At 39.1% G+C, this 19,526-nt stretch overlaps 1 protein-coding gene across 4 annotated transcripts in view; it reads left to right on the top strand.

Moving 5' to 3' along the window:
• Nucleotides 1-19,526, top strand: part of LOC136446808 (neurofilament heavy polypeptide-like) — a 57,716-nt gene that overhangs the window by 14,056 nt on the left and 24,134 nt on the right. The window contains exon 1 of one of the 4 annotated variants that reach the window (XM_066445403.1): nt 7,356-7,467. The exons of the other annotated variants lie outside the window; for them this stretch is intronic. Coding sequence (XP_066301500.1) covers nt 7,447-7,467 — 21 coding nt within the window. The 5' untranslated portion in view covers nt 7,356-7,446. Of the gene's footprint in view, nt 1-7,355; nt 7,468-19,526 lie in introns of those variants that run through there. 4 annotated transcript variants of the gene reach the window in all.

The following is a 19,526-nucleotide window of genomic DNA, read 5'->3' as shown; positions in this document are numbered from 1 at the left end:
GGAGCGCCGCACGGTAGGTTGAAATGCTTCAACGAGCCCATCCGTTCAGAACGGTGGATGCCGCAAATATGAAGACGGCACGAGCGGAGGTCAAAGGTCGCTTCCTCAGCGTAATTCCCTACGATTGGTCGACTGACCAATCCTACTATGATTGAAAACCTCTTACTGAAAAGTGGTACTTTCAATAAATACCTAGTTTTCGGGCTGTACATGTATTTCAATTTGTTAAATAATGTATTTGTAGTGAAAGATTCCCTTCTCTCAGCCTGGAAAGTGGCACTTTCGATAATGGTACCTTTGCGAGTTGTATTTCACAGCGTTATAGTGACAGTAAAGCGTAGGTGTTGATGTATGTTCTCTAGGGGGGTTATGAGTGCAGGGCCAACGCAAATGTTCTGTGGTTCCGATGATTTGTTCTCGACGTTTCTACGAAGTAGGTTGCCTCCCATGATTCGTCAGTGCTGTAAAAGGCACCCAGACACAATTTACTGAAGACAAATATACTTGAAAACCTACGTATACACTACATGACTGTATTCTCACCAGGTGCAGGCTTGAAATGGGGCACTTTGATATAATTTGTAGCCTAATGTAGTGATCACACTTGTGAGGTACGACTATGAGAACACATTTAGGAGGGGGTTGGCAAATGCATTATGAATCACAGAGAATTGTCGGCACTAAATATAGTGCATTACAGTATTACATCAACCGTTTTTTCTAGTTTATGCATATATATTAAGTACTGGTTAGTTCTGCTACATATTAGTGAGGCTGAAGAAGAGTGATGGATGTCACTCGAAACGTCCGGAAATGATATCCGCAACGTATCCAGTGGTAGAATTTGAACTGTTACTGTATGCATTAACGTATGCATTATTATTATAATAGTATATTCAAGAGCATCCCTAATGCGTTATGTTACATCCATCCGCCTACCGTTGGTAACACCGATTGTAGTGTGTTGAATTAGAGCAGTCTGACTGCAAATTACAGAAAATTGAAACGACTGAAAAAAGGCATGATGGAGTTTAATGATACAGGATATAATGCAGGAAAGTACCAGTCTGAGACAGTGCATTAAGTATATGTCTGAAGAACTCCACAATCATTTTGATTGCAGCAATGTACCTGATCATGAGGCCAGTTCAATTAATCTCCTTGGTTCAGGGACATTTTAAAGTATCAAAATTCAACAGGAGACCGAGATAGAGAGCCTCATCAACTCTGATTAATTATTCAAGCCCTGAAACTGTGTGAACCAAGATGCAGGCTTACCCTTTAGCACACTGAAGTAGCCGTTTGGCACCCAATTCTCTATTTGTTACAGAGTTAGGCAGCAGGGAGAAGGTTAAATCCCTCAGACTCTGTTTTCAAAGTGAAAGAAAAAGGGAAGGTGATCTTGATCCAGTTTAGCTCACTGAAGAGCTAATCTTCCACTGGTCGTGACAGAGAAGACAGACGCTATGTACAGTATTTACAGGTTCATTGTACCGGGAAAATTCCCCTAGCTCTTTTCGACAAGCACAATGAACAGTGGACCACGGCTTAACATCCCGTCCTAAGGTCTGCAACCCTTTCGGTAGCGTGCATGTCGGGTGAGCGACACAGCCAGGATCGAACTTACGGCTTATAGTTCCAGAGACAGACTGGGTCGCTGTTAAACCACTGGACTACGCATGCTACCAATAATGATCTTCCAATTTAGCATTGTTTCCTCAAATCCGTGAACCAGGAAACTGGATTGGTGAGGCCTAATGTGGTAATGGCACACGCAGGTATCAGAACACAGACAGTATTTCAGATGATTGCAGTAACTGCGTAGAGTAGACCACCAGACATAAGGTCACAGTCGTAATTATACTGAATTTGTACTCAGTCTGGTTATACGATAAATGTATGATATTCCAGAGGCTGCATTTTTCCGAGTAGGAAAAAGAAAGATGCTATTTCTCAGGAAGCTGCTAGGGGACTGAATTTAAATGAACCAAAAACCATTAAAATTCAGAGTTTTTCCCAGTTATTCTGGTCACAACGTAGGTATTGGAGCACAACAGTATTTCACATGATTGCAGTAACTGCGTAGAGTAGATCACGCGGCATAAGGTCACAGTCGTAAATATACTGAATTTGTAGGTCATCTGAGGAATGTATGATAGTCAGGAGGCTGCATTTTACAGAGTAGGAGAAAAAAATGCTATTCCTAAGGTAGCTGCTAGGGGGCTGAATCTAAACTTACCAAAAACCATGAAAATTCAGGGTTTTTTTCCATTTATTCTGGTCACAATGCAGGTATTGGAGCACAGACAGTATTCCAGATTATTGCTGTAACTATTCACACCATTCAAGCCCTTAGATGAAGCTGCTACAGCCTGACATATATCATGCTGTATCTGTTAATCAGTTACTGTCATGATATACAGAGGTCAGGCTAATGCCCGCTCTGAGTTAATTACGCGTCTGACGATCCCGGGACACCCAACAGATTTCCTTGGAGACCGTTAGTACGCGGAAGCCCCGTGGGGCAACAGTCGCTTCTTCACCAGGAGAGGAGAACTGGGGCGGCGGGCTTAGGGGGGAGATTTTTGGCCTTGAAGGGAGAGATCCTCAGTTTCTAAGGGAGTCAGATCCTCATTCTGATGGGGGTCTGATGTTTGCTGGATGGGAAGGGATTTGTCTTGCAGGTCTTCAAGTTTCTGCTGCATGCAAAGCATACAAGTATTACTAAAAAGACAACAAAACACACAAAGTGTAAAAAGATTTTGCATTTATCGGTGAAATTTGTTGAGTGCACTGTCAAATCGCTCGTTCGCAGCGAAGTAGCCAACATGTCGCGGGTCCAGTGAGATGGGGGCTTAGGAGGGAGATCCTCGGTCTCTAAGGTAGAGATACTCATTCAGATGGGGGTCTGATGTTTGCTGGATGTTTCTCTGGGAAGGGGTTTGTCGTGCGGATCTTCAAGTTTCTGCTGCCTGCAAAACATACATTAAGTATTACTAAAAAGACAACAAAACACACAAAGCGTAAAAAGATTTGTTTTTTGTTGGTGAAATTTGCTGAGTGCACTGTCAAATCGCTCGTTCGCAGCAAAGTAGCCAATGTGTCGTGGGTCCAGCGAGATGGGGGCTTAGGAGGGAGATCCTTGGTCTCCAAGGGAGAGATCCTCCTCTGATGGGGGCCTGCCGTTTACTGGCTGTTTCTTTGGGAAAGGATTTGTCGTGCAGCTCTCTGAGTGTCTGCTGCCTGCATGATAGGATGTGAATAGGAAGTGTATAGTGGTATTTATGGTTTATCAGTAGTAGCAGTAGGGGTGTTCGAAGTTCAACATGAAGTAAAAGACTTAGTATCATGCCAGCTCTTGGTTATTATTTAGGAACAGATATGTCAAACACCTTATTGTCAATGAGTGTCTGCTCAAAATGCGGCATTGTATGATTCTCGGAACTATATAGATAATAAGCTTGTCGGGCTACAGAGATGTTCAAAGTAACAAATCAACACAAAGTAAAAGACTGGCATTTTCTTATGATTCTGTGAATATCAGGTTTATCTGGTAGTGATGTTCAACACAAAGTAAAAGGCAGAGTCTGTGGCATTCACTGATTATTTCTATTGGATGGTGTATGTTATGCATCCTGTTGAATGTCTGCTACATGTATGATATGGTGTGATTCTGGGAACTATATATACCATGGCTCAAAATTGTCCTGTTGATAGCCAAAATTCGGTAACATTTTTGCCCTCAAGGTTTTTCAAGGCATTTTTCAATATAATACAGTGCCACCTGTAGTACCTGTAATACGGAATTCCTGGCAGGTATTTTAGGGTGGTTTAATATGCTGGATTGATGGAGATTGTAATGTGTCCTATACTGTTGGACAGTATTTCAACACCAGGGAGAGAGCTGCTGTGTAGCATTTGGGACCTGTTGTGATGTATGATATGATGTCTTTCTGGGAATAATAGACATTAGGGCTCAAAATTCTCTTATAGGTAGCCAAAGTGTGTGGTTGTATCCTCAAGGTTTTTCAAGACATTTTTTAATATCTACAGTCACTGTGGCACTTTCACAATGCCTATACAGCAAGGTACCCTATCATATTAAATCCCTTTCTGGTATTTCAGGCTGGATCAATTGCTCAATGTGTCATACCATGTTGGAAAGTAGTTCAGCACCAGGGACAGACTGCTGTGATGTATGATATGATGTCGTTCTGGGAATAATAGACATTAGGGCTCAAAATTCTCTTATTGATAGCCAAAGTGTGTGGTTTTACCCTCAAGGCTTTTCAAGACATTTTTCAATAGACACAGACACAGTCACTGTGGCACTTTCAAAATGAAAATATGTATACAATATAAAGTACTCTATCATACCTAATCCCTTGCTGGTATTTTAGGCTTGATCCAGTTTCTAATGTGTCATACCATGTTGGAAGGTATTTCAGTGTGATATGTGGGACCTGTTATGATGATGGTATGGTCTGGTTCTGGGACTTATGTGCATCAGGGCTCAGAATTCGCTTTTTGGAATAGGTGCACAGGTACACCTGACCTTAGAATTAAGTCGCACAGAAAAAAAAATTGGGTGCATGGCACAAAGAAGTAGAAAACCTGCTAAAAACACAGTTTTGAGCTTTGAAAAATCATTAATGTAACCCTGCACGAATATTCAGATGCACAAAGTGCTTATTTCTGCATCCAGTATTTCAAGCCCCGTAACATGTACCTAAGTTTATCAGGCACTGATGTTTAACACCAAGTAAAAGGATTAGTCGGGCGTTCACTTGTTATTTCTTTGGGAAGGAATTTATCATGAACCTGGTTGAATGTCTGCTACGTGTATGATATGGGCTGATTCTGGGAGGTGTATATTTATTTAAAGTTTATCATCAGTAGTAAACAGTAGTATTCACATCAAGTTGTGATCTCAGCGTGAAGTAAAAGGTTTAATCGGGCATTCACGTGTTATTTCTTTAGGAAGGAATTTATCATGAACCTGGTTGAATGTCTGCTTCGTGTATGATATGGGCTGATTCTGGGAGGTGTATTTTAGGTTTATCAGTAGCAGCATTAGGGAAGTCCAACGTTTAACGTGAAGCCAAGGACTTAGCCCGGCATTTCCTGTATTCCTTACTCTTAAGAGGAAGATTCATCACCCACCAGTAGCTGAGTGTCTGCTCCATGTATGATAAAACATGATTCTGGCAACTGTGTACTTACTGTAAGGCCACACCAATTTAATTTCTTGGTTAACAGATTTTTTTTCTAATTTTAGCACAAAAAAATCATGAAAACAGAAGGCTGGGGTGAAAACTTGCACCTGACCCTGTTCACTCCCTGATACTGTGTGCACCAAAGTACAAACTTTCCTCTGAGATTCTGTTTTCATGTTGATTTTCCAATCTAGCATTTTTTTCAAAATTCCGTTAAACCATGCCATTAAAGTACTAGATGAAGGTTAGACATCCAGGCTGTAATAAGATAAACAAGGCAACGGTTACTCAAGCAACTGGATACATGTAGATTTGACCGCTTCCAAATCTATTCAGTTGCTTGAGTAACTGTTACCGTGCGTAAAGTACAAGATAGTGTTGGTATATCCTGGTTTAACTTCTTTAAAAGCGTCATCTATCATACACAGCCAGTTCAATGTATGAAAAAAACGCATTCATGTCATCGTAGTTGATTAATATGTAGGGATGTGAGTATCTAGGAAAATTGTCTGGTAGCTAAACGTCCCGGGGAATCAAGAAGTGGAGAAATCCTCTTCTGAATTTCATATCTAGATGGATTATCAGAGCACTAGAGTGTGGTAAAGTACAGATTTTGGAGAGACTTATCCTTCGCAAAGTGCCGAAGTTGGTAGACAAACTCATGCGGGATTTCCCCATTCATTTCAATGATGTCGGGGTCAATCTAGATTTATAACGACTCTTGGTTATTCTATTGGACTCATGGGTTTTTTAGATATCCTAATTCATCACAAATGTCAGTCAAAGACTGCTACATACATGTATGTTTTGATAGTTGCAGATAGAGAAGATTCATTGGCGCATCAAAAAGTACAGTGACTTTCGTCAACTACAAAGTACAATTAATAGTGTCTAGACGGATAAGCCGAGCACTAGAGTGTGGTAAAATATAGATTTTGAAAAAAGTTATCCTTCGCAAAGTGCCAAAGTTGCTAGACAAATTCACGCGGGATTTCCCCATTCATTTCAATGATGTCGGGGTCAATCTAGATTAATAACAACTCTTGGTTATTCTATTGGACTCTACCCAATCAGACAAAGACACAGTTCACTGCAACCAGCCTCTCTATATCAATAAATTTTGTGTAATGCTTATAGAGCGATCAGCAGGGACCGTTTGTCTGCGAGCTATTGTCTGGCTGGAGATGTAATTGAATCCTTACCGAGAGTCCAGACTATTATCCTGATATCAGACGTGACATTAGTCATTGCTGGACTGAACCACATTGGGGATGGACCGGAAATGTTGGTGTTAACTCGAACAAAATTCCAACACATTTTATATGACAAGTGTAACTTTAGAACACACTTTGATACTGATGTTCTGGCAGAAAAGAAATGCATCAAAACAAACAAAATTCTGTCCTATGGCCTGGTGCAGTTATTGTTAGGAGGATATGTCTAAGTAATACACATCCCTTGCTGATATTTTGGGGTGGTTATGCTGGATTAAGATTCTAATGTGTCATACCCTGTTGGACAGTGTTTTCAGCACCAAGGACAGACTACTGTGTAGAACCTGGGATCTGTTGTGATGTTCTTATACATGATGAATAGAATTTCTTTATCAGGCTAAATTGCCATACCAGTTTTATTTGTTGATCCTGAAAAATAATGCCAGATATTGTTAGGAAACGATTTTGAAACAGTCCCCTGACTCCAATACAGTACTAGTCGACGTGGAAGTTTTGAAAATGTCCCTTGACTCTCCAAAAATATAACACATGTAACTTCACTCTAGAAAATTTCCAGTAACAGAACACATGTAACTTCTGAAACTGTCCCTTGACTCTAGAAAATCTCCAGTAACAGAACACATGTAACTTCTGAAACAGTCCCCTGACTCTAGAGATCTCCAGTGCCTGGAGACATGTAGATTTTGAGACTGTCCCCCATCTGTGTGACTGTGCGCTTGAACTGACATCGACTTCTGAAACTGTCCCTTGACTCTAGAGGATCTCAAGTACCAGGACACATGTAACTTCTGAAACAGTCCCCTGACTCTAGAGAATCTCCAGTACCAGGAGACATGTAGATTTTGAGACTGTCCCCACCTGCCCTATAGTAACATCTCTCCGGTGCGATCCGGCTGACTGTGTAACAGTGCGGTGTAGTCGGCCGTTTGTGTGACTGTGGGCTCGAGCTGACGTCGCCGCGGCAACACCTTCTGTCCCATGCCGATCAGGGGGGAATGTGTGGATGCACTTCTTCGGTAAACGCACCTCTCATACTGTTTTCGTCCTGTATTTGTCCTGTTTGTTGTTGGTTTTATATTCTCACTATTCACTGGCATAGACTGAAAATATTCTTGCAAGGCTGAGTTTGGGGGGGATAGTGATTGATATTGTTTGCGACGGTGTTTATCAATGAAACTCTGGAGGCGAGTAAGTGCGTTTTGGTAAACACGCCTCTTGTATTGTTTTTGTCCTACAGTTGTCCCGTTTTTTGTCCTGTATATCTTGTATTGATTTGTTTTGCCAATTCATTCTAGTGACGCTAAAGAAGAGTGATGAGTGTCACTCGAAATGTCCGGAAGTAAAGCTATGAATTTTATCCAGTTGTAGGGTTTGAATTGTCTTTATAGATTGTTTCCCTGGGTGTCTTACCTTCATAAATATGTCATTCATTTGTAGATTCCCATTGCATGTTGTGTAGATGCCCCGTCATTGGATATGTCATTATAAAGGAAGGAAAGATTACATTTTACAGTGCTGTTATATGTATTACTAGTCTTTGATGATGTTTTGATGGATTAGTTTGGCAGTTAATGTCATGGAATTAACGCTTAAACGTTCACAATGTAATCGGGCTGTCACAAACCTGGGGAAATACTCTGGCAGGATTACTGGGGCTATGTTGGTACGGTGCATTCGAAGAAGGAATTTCTTTTCTCACTTGAATACTGACTGTTTTGAAAAAATGTGTCAACGGAAATTTGGGACAGTGGTTGACAACAGGTTTATGAACTGGATATACGTTGAAAAATGTTTTCACAAATCAGTTTTTAGGGGCATAGTGATTGACAGGGTGGTGGGATGGTGTTTGTAGATATCAATGAAAATCCGTAGGCTAGTTTGTGCATTTATTCATGGGAATTCTGTCCTCTAAAGTAGCTGATGTTATCAGATGTGTTCATTGGCTCAACGGCGGAACTGTTAAGGGAACGTGCCTGTATGGAATATCCGGAATGGCTGAGATTGCTGCCGCATTTAGGGAGGGAAATTTAAATGGAAAAATGATTCCTATTCATACTTCAATGAAGGTTAGACATCCAGGTTGTAAGATACACAAGATAACTGTTACTGAAGCAACTGGATAGATAATATTATGCATAAAATCTTTGCCGAAATAATCATTACTACGATTGTGGACATGAAAAAAAGAAGAAGAAGAAATCTATCCAGTTGCTTGAGTAGCTATTATCAAGGGATTCCTACCTATCGTTATGAATTCTTAAAATAAGAAAATTCTTTCATAATTTTAGGAAATACGAGGGCAGCTAAATCACTAACATGACCTGATAAGGAGATATATTTATCAAAATTAGATCACCAATTGCCGTGCATACGAGATAAATGCCTTGTCCAAGAATCCTACTCATAATCATATTCTGGTAAAAATTGTTTCTCTTTTGTACAAATGCAATCATTTCTACTTCAATAAATTCCCATGGTTATGCTCCAAAATTCGCCCTTGAGCTAAAATCATATCCGAAAAATCAAACCAGCCGAAACATCAATCTGTCAAAATTACTCGACGCCTCTCATTGGATTCCTGACAAATGACCTATGTCAAAGGTCGTCAGGTCACTGACCTCTTAGTGAACGAACCCTCCGATAAGTGACAGCCTGTCAATAACGCTGCCGGGGCCAAATTAAAGATTGAAATCATTCCCTCCTTTACTAATTGGAAGTCTTGTTGACAGGGGTGTTTTCGTTGGGCTTATTGATGGCTAGTGTTTGGCTTTGCATGTAATGCCCTCAAAGGTTTCAAAAAATACATTTTTCAGGCGACATGAATTTATTTCCTTGGTTGTCAGACATTTTAAGATGACAACTTAGCAAACAGACATTGTAAAAGCAAAGGGAAGGGAGAAATACTTAATCATGACTGCATTTACTGATTTTTTTTTCACAAATTTTTTTTTTTTTGGAAAATAAAAATCTGTTAACCAAGAAATTAAATTGGTGTGGCCTAAGGGCTGTACCTTGGTGCCCACAGTTTCAGGGTGTACATATGCAGTAAGACGCAAGTTTTCCTCCCAGCCTTCTGTTTTCATCTTGACCGCTAACTGAACTTTTACTTCAAAATGTCTTGGAACCAAGAAAATAAATTGATGTGGCCTAAGGCCACACCAATTTAATTTCTTGGTTAACGGATTTTTATTTTCCAAAAAAAATAAAAAATTTTAGAAAAAAAAATCATGACCCAGCCTTCTGCATGTTTTCATGTTTTTTCTTTCTCGAAATTTTTTTTTTTTTAAATAAAAATCCGTTAACCAAGAAATTAAATTGGTGTGGCCTAAAGCAGTGATTTTGTTGGATTATTGACTGCTGCTTAGATGGGGCCAAACCAATTTAATTTCTTGGTTAACAGATTTTTTTGTGTAAAAATTTTAGCACAAGGACATCATTAAAACAGAAGGCTGGGGTAAAAAACTTGCACCTGACCCTGTTCACTCCCTGAAACTGTGTTCACCAAAGTACAGACTTTCCTCTGAGATTCTGTTTTCATGTTGATTTTCCAATCTAGCATCTAGCAAAATTCTGTTAACCAAGAAATTAAATTGGTGTGGCCTTAGATGGGGCCACATGTGTTGTCTTGTAAGTGGGTCGCATATTTTTGCTGTCAGCTGTTAAGCAAGGGAACTCATTCCTTCAGTTGGCATTGTGTTTTTTTTCAAATCCACACTGTAGCTCTTCCAAATGCAGCACCTGTGTTATACTAATTGGGTTCTTCTTGGTACAAAATATATTTGAATTTCTTTGGAAAAAATGCAGGTTCAAGATATGTTAATAGATCATTATCATATCTACTGGAAAGTAGTTCAGCACCAAGGACACCTAACATGCTAATCGGAATTCTCATAGACAGTCCAATAACAGCCTTAAGCATTGATTTTGTAAGATTGGCGACTGCCAATATTTGGACGTTCAAATGTTAATTTTTAGGTCTGTTGCATTTTTTTTGCCTTCAGACATTATTCAAGGGAACTCATTGGCAGAATTTTCAGTGGCAGAAAACAGAGTCTGAGGGAAAACATGTAAAAACACATGCAATTTTTCACCACATCCTTCAGATCTGTTTTTGTGATGTCCTCTTACCACAAATGTCTAAGAACTAACAAGTTAACTAGGTGTGGCGCCCTACAGCAGTATAATCTAATACTGGATACTACTACTTATCATATTTGCTGGAGATCAGTTCAGTACTAAGGACAGGCCATACCTTGAATACATTTGAATCTTTTTTTGCTATAGTCAATGTGTGACTGTGTTCTTAACCGTGATAATTGGAAATCCTATAGATAGCAGAGCGGCAGTGTTTTTCATCAGTGCTTTAATGACTGTTGTGAGCCATGTAGATATAATCATGAGTCTTTCACTTCTTTGCCAAAGGTAGTTTTTTTTCAGGAATTAGATATTTAAAGTGTTCTCATCCATTGGAATTGGAATTCTCATAAGCATGTCTGTAAGTTGTGTTTTTGTTGGCTTTATTGATAGCCAATATATGGTTGCTCGGTTGTGACCACATGTTAAGTTATAAGGCATTTTAACACTAGTTGGAAGATTTAATGACGGAGCAATATCAGCCGTAAGCAAGAGTTTTTGTAGGTTTTATTGATAGTCAATATTACAGCTGTAATATATGTGCACAGTTGTAGCCATGGGTAAAGTAGTAACTCTACTGCATGTTTTGCCCTTACGGTCAACTCAAGGGATCTCTTTCAGAATTAACAGCGAATGTTCCACAGGCCATACCTCTTCTGGGCCTTGTACTGTATTTCTTGCAATAAAACATGCTATGGTGGTTCGTGATATGAGAAAACACTGTTATGATATCCGATGGAAACCAGTTCAGTACCAAGGACAGGTTACATCTTTAGAATTCTTATAGACAGGACAGTGTCAGGTTTATAGTTTTTGTAGGCATTATTGTAAGTCAATATAAGGGCTGTGATAAATGTGCACAGTTCTAGCCATGGGTTAAGTTGTAACTCTACTGCATGTTTTGCCCCTGTGGTCAACTCAAGGGATCTCTTTCTTTAGAAATTTACAGTGAATGTTTCACAGGCCATACCTCTTATGCCTCTTGTGCTGTATTTTAAGTAATAAGAATTGCTACGGTGGCTCATAATTTATGAGGAAAAACTCTTATGATATCCGATGGAAACCAGTTCAGTACCAAGGACAGGTTATATCATTAAAATTCTTATAGACAGGACAGTATCAGCTTTAGAGTTTTTGTAGGCATTATTGTAAGTCAATATCAGGGCTGTGATAAATGTGCACAGTTCTAGCCATGGGTGAAGTTGTAACTCTACTGCATGTTTCGCCCCTGTGGTCAACTCAAGGGATCTCTTTCTTACAAAATTTACAGTGAATTTTACAGTGGCAATATTTCTTATGCCCCTGTTGCTGTATATGTTGTAATAAAAATGCTATGGTGGTTCATAATGTGAGAACATAACTTTTAAGATATCTGTTGGAAGTCAGTTCAGAACCACCATATAGACAGAGCAATAGAAGCTTTAGGCATTTTTTTTTAGACCTTATTGATGCCTGATTTTTGTGCTCTGATGCACAGTTCTAGCCATGGGTATGGTTGTAACTCTACGGCATGTTTTGCCCTTAAAACTCACCCAAGGGATCTTGTTCTTTGAAAATTTATTGTGGCTCTTGAAGACACAGTAATTCCTTTACCTCTGATACTGTATGTTCTTGTAATAAATAGAAAGTGCTATGCTGGTTGAAGATATGAGAAACACTGTAATGATATCTACCAGAAACCAGTTCAGCACAAAGGACAGGCACATCAGAATCTGTGATGATCTGAAGTTTTATCGACAGAACAGTATCAGCCTTGAGTAGTGGCTTTTCTAGCATTATTGACAGTCATAACTACGGCTATGGTGTGCAGTTGTAGCCATGGCTGCATTTTTTGCCCTTATCGGATACTCATAGGATACCTTTCTTTCAAAATTTATAGTGGCTCTACAACACCCAATGATTCCTTTACCTCTCCTACTGTATTTCTTGTAGTGGAAAGTGCTACAATGGCTCAAGATATGGGAAAATACTTAGGATATCTAGTGGAAACCCTTTCAGAACTAAGGACAGGTACATCTGAATCAATGGTGATTTGATGATTTTTATAGACAGTACCTTGAATAGTGATTTTTCTAGCATTATTGACAGTCGTTATTATGGCAGTTGTAGCCATGGGTGCACATTTTGCCCTTGTGGGCTGCTCATTAGATCCCTTTCTTTCAAAATCTATAGTGGCTCTTGAAGACACAGTAATTCCTTTACCTCTCCTATTGCATTTCTTGTGATAGAAGGTACTTTGCTGATTGAAGATATAAGAAAACTCTGTTATGATATCTACCAGAAACCAGTTCAGCACCAAGGACAGGCACATCTTATACTGTATATCTTATAATAGAAGGTTGCTATGCTGGTTCAAGATATGAGAAACACTGTTAGAAACCTGTTAAGCAAGAAGGACATATTACACCTGAATCAATGATGATTAGAATATAAGCAATACAATATCAGCTTTAGACAGTGATTTTGTTGGTAATGATAAAATCAGGCAAGTTGAAGACATGGGAAAACACTTAAGATATCTCGTAGAAACAAGTTCAGCACCAAGGACAGGTACTTAGGAATCCATAATGACTTGAATTTTTATGGACAGATTTGTTGGCATTATGAATAGTCAATATTTGGCTTCACTGCTATGTAGCTATTAATATAGTAGTAGTACTGCATCTTTTTCCTTGGAGACTCACGAAATTGCCTTCTTTAACTTTACAGTGGTCTTTCCATAGGCATGCCTCTTATGCCACTTGAAATGAAATATCAGTTATACCAGCTATACAGTTATAGATACAGAATAGAAAATACTACCCTTGTTAAAGTTATGAGAAATCAACTTGCTATGATATCTGGTGGAAACAAGTTCAGCACCAAGGAGAGGTGACGTCTGAATCTATAATAATGTAAGACAGAACAATGTTAGCTTTAGGCAATGACTTTGTAGGAATTATTGATGTCCGATATTTTGGATACACAGCTCAAATATAGCTGCAAGTGCAGTGATAAATCCCTTTCATCTTTTGCCTTGAAAGGTTATGCAATAATCAATGGATCTTTCCTCTTAGGCATGGTGTATTTCCAAATTTATGATGGCAATTTCACATTCAATATCTGTAGTTCTATTTTGTATCTTTATCTTCAGTTGAAGATCGTCATTTGTAGTATTGTAAATGCAGAAATGTGCGCTGTGGTTTTATGTTCACGGTTTTTGCGGTGAGCTCTTCGCTGTGAACTTAAAACCACCGCAAACATTTCTGCCTGTGTTTCTGTAGCGCTACTATTTTTTCAAACGCGAACTTAAAACTTCCAAAACACTCCATTTTCTCTGGATCACTACCACAAAATTAAACCTAGACAAACTTAAATGCATTTTACGTTACTCTGATGTCAAATGTATTAGAAAGTAATTCAGCACTAGGGACAGGATACCTTGTTGCATCAATGACATGTTGTTTTTCATCATAATTGGAATTGTTATACACATAAGAGAATAGCCATAAGCAGTGATTTTGCCAGTGTTATTGGTGGTCAACATTATGACTTACTGGCTGATACATTGCCAGGAGTGCCGTAGTAATGTTGTCACATGTGTAACCCTCAGAGATTACACAGTAATCAATGGGAGCTCATCCTCAAGCACATGTATCATCTTTCCATATTTAGATTGGCACTTCCACTGGCAGTGCTCTATCCCATATGATTGTGTGTAATCAAACTCATTTTATGCACTTATTCGTTTGTATGTATGTATGTATGCATGTAGTAGACCTTACGAAAGTCGCTGTGCTTTTGTTGTGTCAATAAAGATCTTCATGTAACACTGTGGCTTGTGTTTGAAGGCTGCTATGTTGGTTCAAGATTTTCACTTGTTATAGTCTGAAACCAAATCTACTGGAAAGTAATTCAGCACCAGGGACAGGTTACCTTGTTGCATCTATGGCCTGAAGTTTTGTTAGGCTAGACATCATATCTTTGCTTGCTGCAATACCGTAGTAATGTTGTCACATGTCTAAACCTCATAGTTATTGGTAGTCAATATTACAACTTCATGGCTCAGATATAGCCAGGAGTGCTGTAACAGTTATACTGTAGTTATGTTGTCACATGTCCAACCCTCAGAGATTGCACTGTAATCAATGGGAGCTATCCCTTAAGCACATGTATCATCTTTCCATATTTAGATTGGCACTTTCACTGGTAGTACATGTAATACTGTGGCTAGTATTTCAATGCAGCTATGCCAGTTTAAGATCTTCATTTGGCTACCGCTGTCATTAAATCTACTGGAAAATAATTCAGCACCAAGGTCAGGATACCTTGTAGCATCTATGGCATTTTGTCTTTTTCTAGCTCATCATAATATGAATTATTATAGACAGAACAGTCTAAGCTCACCCCTTAAGGACATGTATCATCTTTTCATATTCAGAATGGCCCTTCTACAGGCAGTACCTGTTACACTGTTGCTAGTATATAAAGACAGCCATGTCAGTTGAAGATCTTCATTCGTAGTACACTGTCTCCAAATCTACTGGAAAGTAGTTCAGCACCAGGGACAGGATACCTTGTTGCATCTATGGCCTGTACAGAGTTGCATATTTTTAATATCATTGCATAGGGGTGGATACCGGTTTGGCTTGATAAGGTCCAAGTCCAAGTTTAGGTCCAGAGATTTAGGTTCAGGTCCGGACCTGAACCTGGACCTGATCCTGTCCAGTTGATGTTTAGTTTTATTAAATATATAATACCAATATTAAGCATAGTGAATTAATACTGACACGAAAAACTATAAAAGTTTCTTGGTGAGAAAACTTTCAAGATAAGTGTTTGATATTTGAATGTTGCACTTATTCTAAATGCCTTTTTTGTCAGAAGGGACACTCAAAACACTTTTTATCAAACAAAATAGAAACATATATTTGTACTTTGTTCAGTTTTTTTTGGACTCAGGTTTTAGCTTTCAGGTTTTTTGGACTCGGTTCTTGGATGTTATAAAAGTCCGAATCAGGTCCAGCGAAATGGTACCCACCCCTATCATTGCACCATGTTTTCATACTTAGCAATGCTCAACAACAACTTGAAGGCTCTGTGCTCGGATGTAGCTACTAGTGCTGTCGCGAGTCCTGCCCTCTGACTCAGTAATCAGTAGACGCTCGTGGCGAGGCATGAGTGATGATGCGTACAGGGAATCCATCACCTGAATGTGTAAAGTCAGGGCTCGAAATAGTGGGTGCATGTGCACCCAGTGCACCCAAAATTGGAGCTGTGCACCTAATTTTTGACTCTGGGTGCACTGGTGCACCTATATATTTTTGTAGCCTATAGGGTTAAGGTACTATTGTACACTAGTATGCAGAATATTCTTGAACTGTAAGTATAAAAAACAGCATGATAACTTTTTGCTGTACTTTATTTAATGTATTATTAAAGTTAGCTATACAATTTCTTAGATTGAAGTTCTTAAGAAAGGCAGCAGCGTTAAACTTTGTAATTATGTTCTGAAGAACATTCAACTTTATTTCATCTGGTGCACCCAAAATTCTTTCTGTGCACCCAATTTTGTAAGTTGGGTGCACCAGTGCACCTATTCCCAAAGATGAATTTCGAGCCCTGAAAGTGGAGGTTTAGAACTAGAGACTAGAGCTGCTTTACATGTAGTTCAGCACCAAGGACATGACAGATTTTACCATCTGTTACGGTAACTGTAAATCCATTTGATATTGCGGTTGGTAATCTTAGCAGTTAGGGGGAAAGGGAGTAGCTAAGTGCATTTAATTTTAACAGTGTGAACAAACATCACTGTCCCAAATGTTAGTGATCAAATATTTGCTTTGATGAAATTATAGCGGTTGACTAGTGGCGGTTAAAGTAGCTAAAATTAAGTTACATATATATATATATACTTCTATGTGACACATGCGACGGAGCTGGCTGTTAACATTATAATTACTTGCAGGCATTCCGATAGAATTCGTGTATATAATGTAAATACGAATGTCAACCTTTTAATTAATCTAGTAGTGATCTCTGCGTATGTTTAATGTAATGATTATGTATGTTTAATGTAATGATTATTTTTTTTCTCCCAGGGTTGCCCTTTGTAATAGCTTAAGCTAGTTGGGCAACCCTGGCATGTAAATACAATGCATGCCAAACGAATAAATAAATAAATAAATAGAATTAAGTTACCGTTAACAAATCAAGAATTAAAGTGCTACATATATTAGCATGTGATGTGTAGTTTCATAACTAGAGATCCGTCCTCAGATAGTTCAGTGCCGGACAGGACTGCTTGTTACATGCATGAACATGTGTATCCACACAAGAGCAAACCAACAACAAAGCAGCACAGTTTCTATCATATCCCTTAAGCTGCCAGTCCCGACTTAATTAGGGATACAGAAATATGCCTTGTGTGCTGGACCCGGTTATAACCGGGATAGGGTATTCCCCAGAACAAAACAGCTTTGCGTGCATGTAGCGCGCGAAGCCGGGAAGTTAGGGGAGTTAGCGCCGCCGGGTGTTTCGCGGGTTTCGTGAGGGAGGTCAGGGGTCAAACATTTTTGATTTTTACTTGGCTAAAAAACCTGGCAGCTTAAGGGATATGATGCTTGTAACCTGCAGTTAAAAAGAAGCCAATGTTTTTAGGGGCAACCTGTTATTGCACTTCATTAGCCATTAAAAAAAAAGGAAAAACAAGGCATGAAACTTTGATTTTATGAAAGAGATGAAAATTCAATGCAGTGCAAACATGGATGTAATCTATGGTATTGAATTTATATGGCCTAATGTCAAGGCCACACCAATTTAATTCAACCGATTTTTTGGGTAAAATGTTAGCACAAGGACATCATTAAAACAGAAGACTGGGGTGAATACTTGCACCTGACCCTGTTCACTCCCTGAAACTGTTTTCATGTTGATTTTCCAATCTAGAATTTTTTTTTTTAAATTCCGTTAAGCAAGAAATTAAATTGGTGTGGCCTAAGCACTGGGTGCAAGGCTTGACTGATGATGCGTACGGAGGATTCATCACCTGGGAGCGACGAGCATAGCACGTTGTCAAACACGGTGGTGAGGGCGTGAAGCTCGGTATTAATTACCTGCCAGCGGTGCAGAAATTCACGCCGGTGGGACGAGACTCTCGCGGGACGTAAGGTCACTATCAAAGGCACTGCTGCAAATGCTTTAAGGTAAAATGTGGTAGAAAGTAAGATGTCTAGAAGTAAAGGTGAGAAAATGTAGTAATTTCTTGGGATATTAGATCATTGTCAAATGCATTTGCTACAAGTTTTCTTTAGATAAAATGTCAAGGTAGTTAAGGCCATTGTCAAAGGCACTGCGCATTTTTTAATGGCAAAATATGAGATAATGTCAGTCAGATGTTTATGAACATAGACAATGAAATGTAAAAATACAAGCCTTTGAACTGTGAATGTCATGGGACATTTGGTCATTGTCAGGCATTGTTACCAGCCTTGTAAAGGTTATGTATGACATCATGCTAGTCAGATGTTTATGAATATTTACAAGAAAATGTGAAAAAGTTAGCCTTTAAAATTTTACGTATGAATGTCATGGGAGTTAAGGCCATTGTCAAAGGCATTGCGGACAGTTTTTAAGGTAAATTGTGGGATAATGCAAGTCAGATGTTTTTGAACATAGACATTCACATCTTAGAAAGTTGCCTTTTAAAGTACATAAGTCTCATGGTATGTAAGGTCATTGTAAAAGGTATTCCTCCTGTTTTTAAATATAGACATCAAAATATAAGAATGTAGGCTTTTGATATACATATAGACAATGAGTTGTAAGAATGGACTACGCTTTTAAACTACACGTTCGAGTCTCATGCGATGTAAGGCCACTGTCAAAGGCATTGCTACCAGTTTTTTAAAGGTGATATATGAGATAATACAAGTCAGATGCCTTTGAACATGGACAATGAAATGTAAAAATACAAGCCCTTCAAGTTTGAGTGTCATTGGTCACTGTCCAAGGCATTGTTATCAATGTTTTAAAGGTGAAATGTGATGTAATGGCACTCAGATGCCTTTGAACAAAGGTTATAGAATGCAAAAATGTAAGACTTAATGGGCTCGATGGATTAACAGTATCATTTACCTGGTAGCTTTACATATCAATCAATTTTCATGCTGTTCCAGTGTCTGGTAGGACAACAAAAACAGTAACTCTAGATCTGTAACATGTGTATGTAATTATCACGGATTCAGGGTGTCCTCTGGGCGTCCAGCTGCAAAAAAGGTGTCTAATTTCTTTGTTTTTCTAGTGAAGGGCGTCCAAAAGACGCCTGAACGCCCTGCTAGCTAATACTGTAATTCTTGTTTCTTTCACTGTAACTTTATGTTCACTGTTTTCACAGTCACCTCTGTACCGTGAACTTATCATCACCGTGAAAAACCTGCTGTAATTATTCATGATTCCTCCACACATCCTTTCTGTAAGTCACCTGCCGCCACCGTGAAGTTAAAGTTCAGTGAAAATGTCCATTTTCCTTCCACCGTGAAATTTGCCACCGTGAAGATAAAGTGAATTACAGTACCCTTCTCGGGTATAAGATGGAAATACAGTCTTTGGGAGAACACCCAAGTACATCTGTACTTCCCTGTACCTAATGATTTTCCCATTGGCCAAGTCAGCAGGAATCTACATTTGTATTTCTCAGCCAGTAAAACTGGCCCTTGATGTGACACGTTTTCATGGCCGCCGCTGGTTGTGTAACGTTTAACGAGCTGTCGCACCTGCGCCCGGTATATCTCGCGCCAAGCAGTGTTTCAAGCTGTCAAACCAAGGTGCTGTTACCGTATTTCACGGCAGAGTTTCTCTCTTAAGTGTTACATGGGAGGAACCAATTATCTAGGACTAATCCAGGGAAAGTTCTGCATACTTGTGTTAGATTTCAAATATATACAGAAAGTTTCCATCTTTG

Source organism: Branchiostoma lanceolatum, chromosome 13 (genome assembly GCF_035083965.1).
Source record: "Branchiostoma lanceolatum isolate klBraLanc5 chromosome 13, klBraLanc5.hap2, whole genome shotgun sequence".
NCBI classification, from domain to species: domain Eukaryota; kingdom Metazoa; phylum Chordata; class Leptocardii; order Amphioxiformes; family Branchiostomatidae; genus Branchiostoma; species Branchiostoma lanceolatum.
This window is presented reverse-complemented; position numbering and strand designations above follow the sequence as displayed.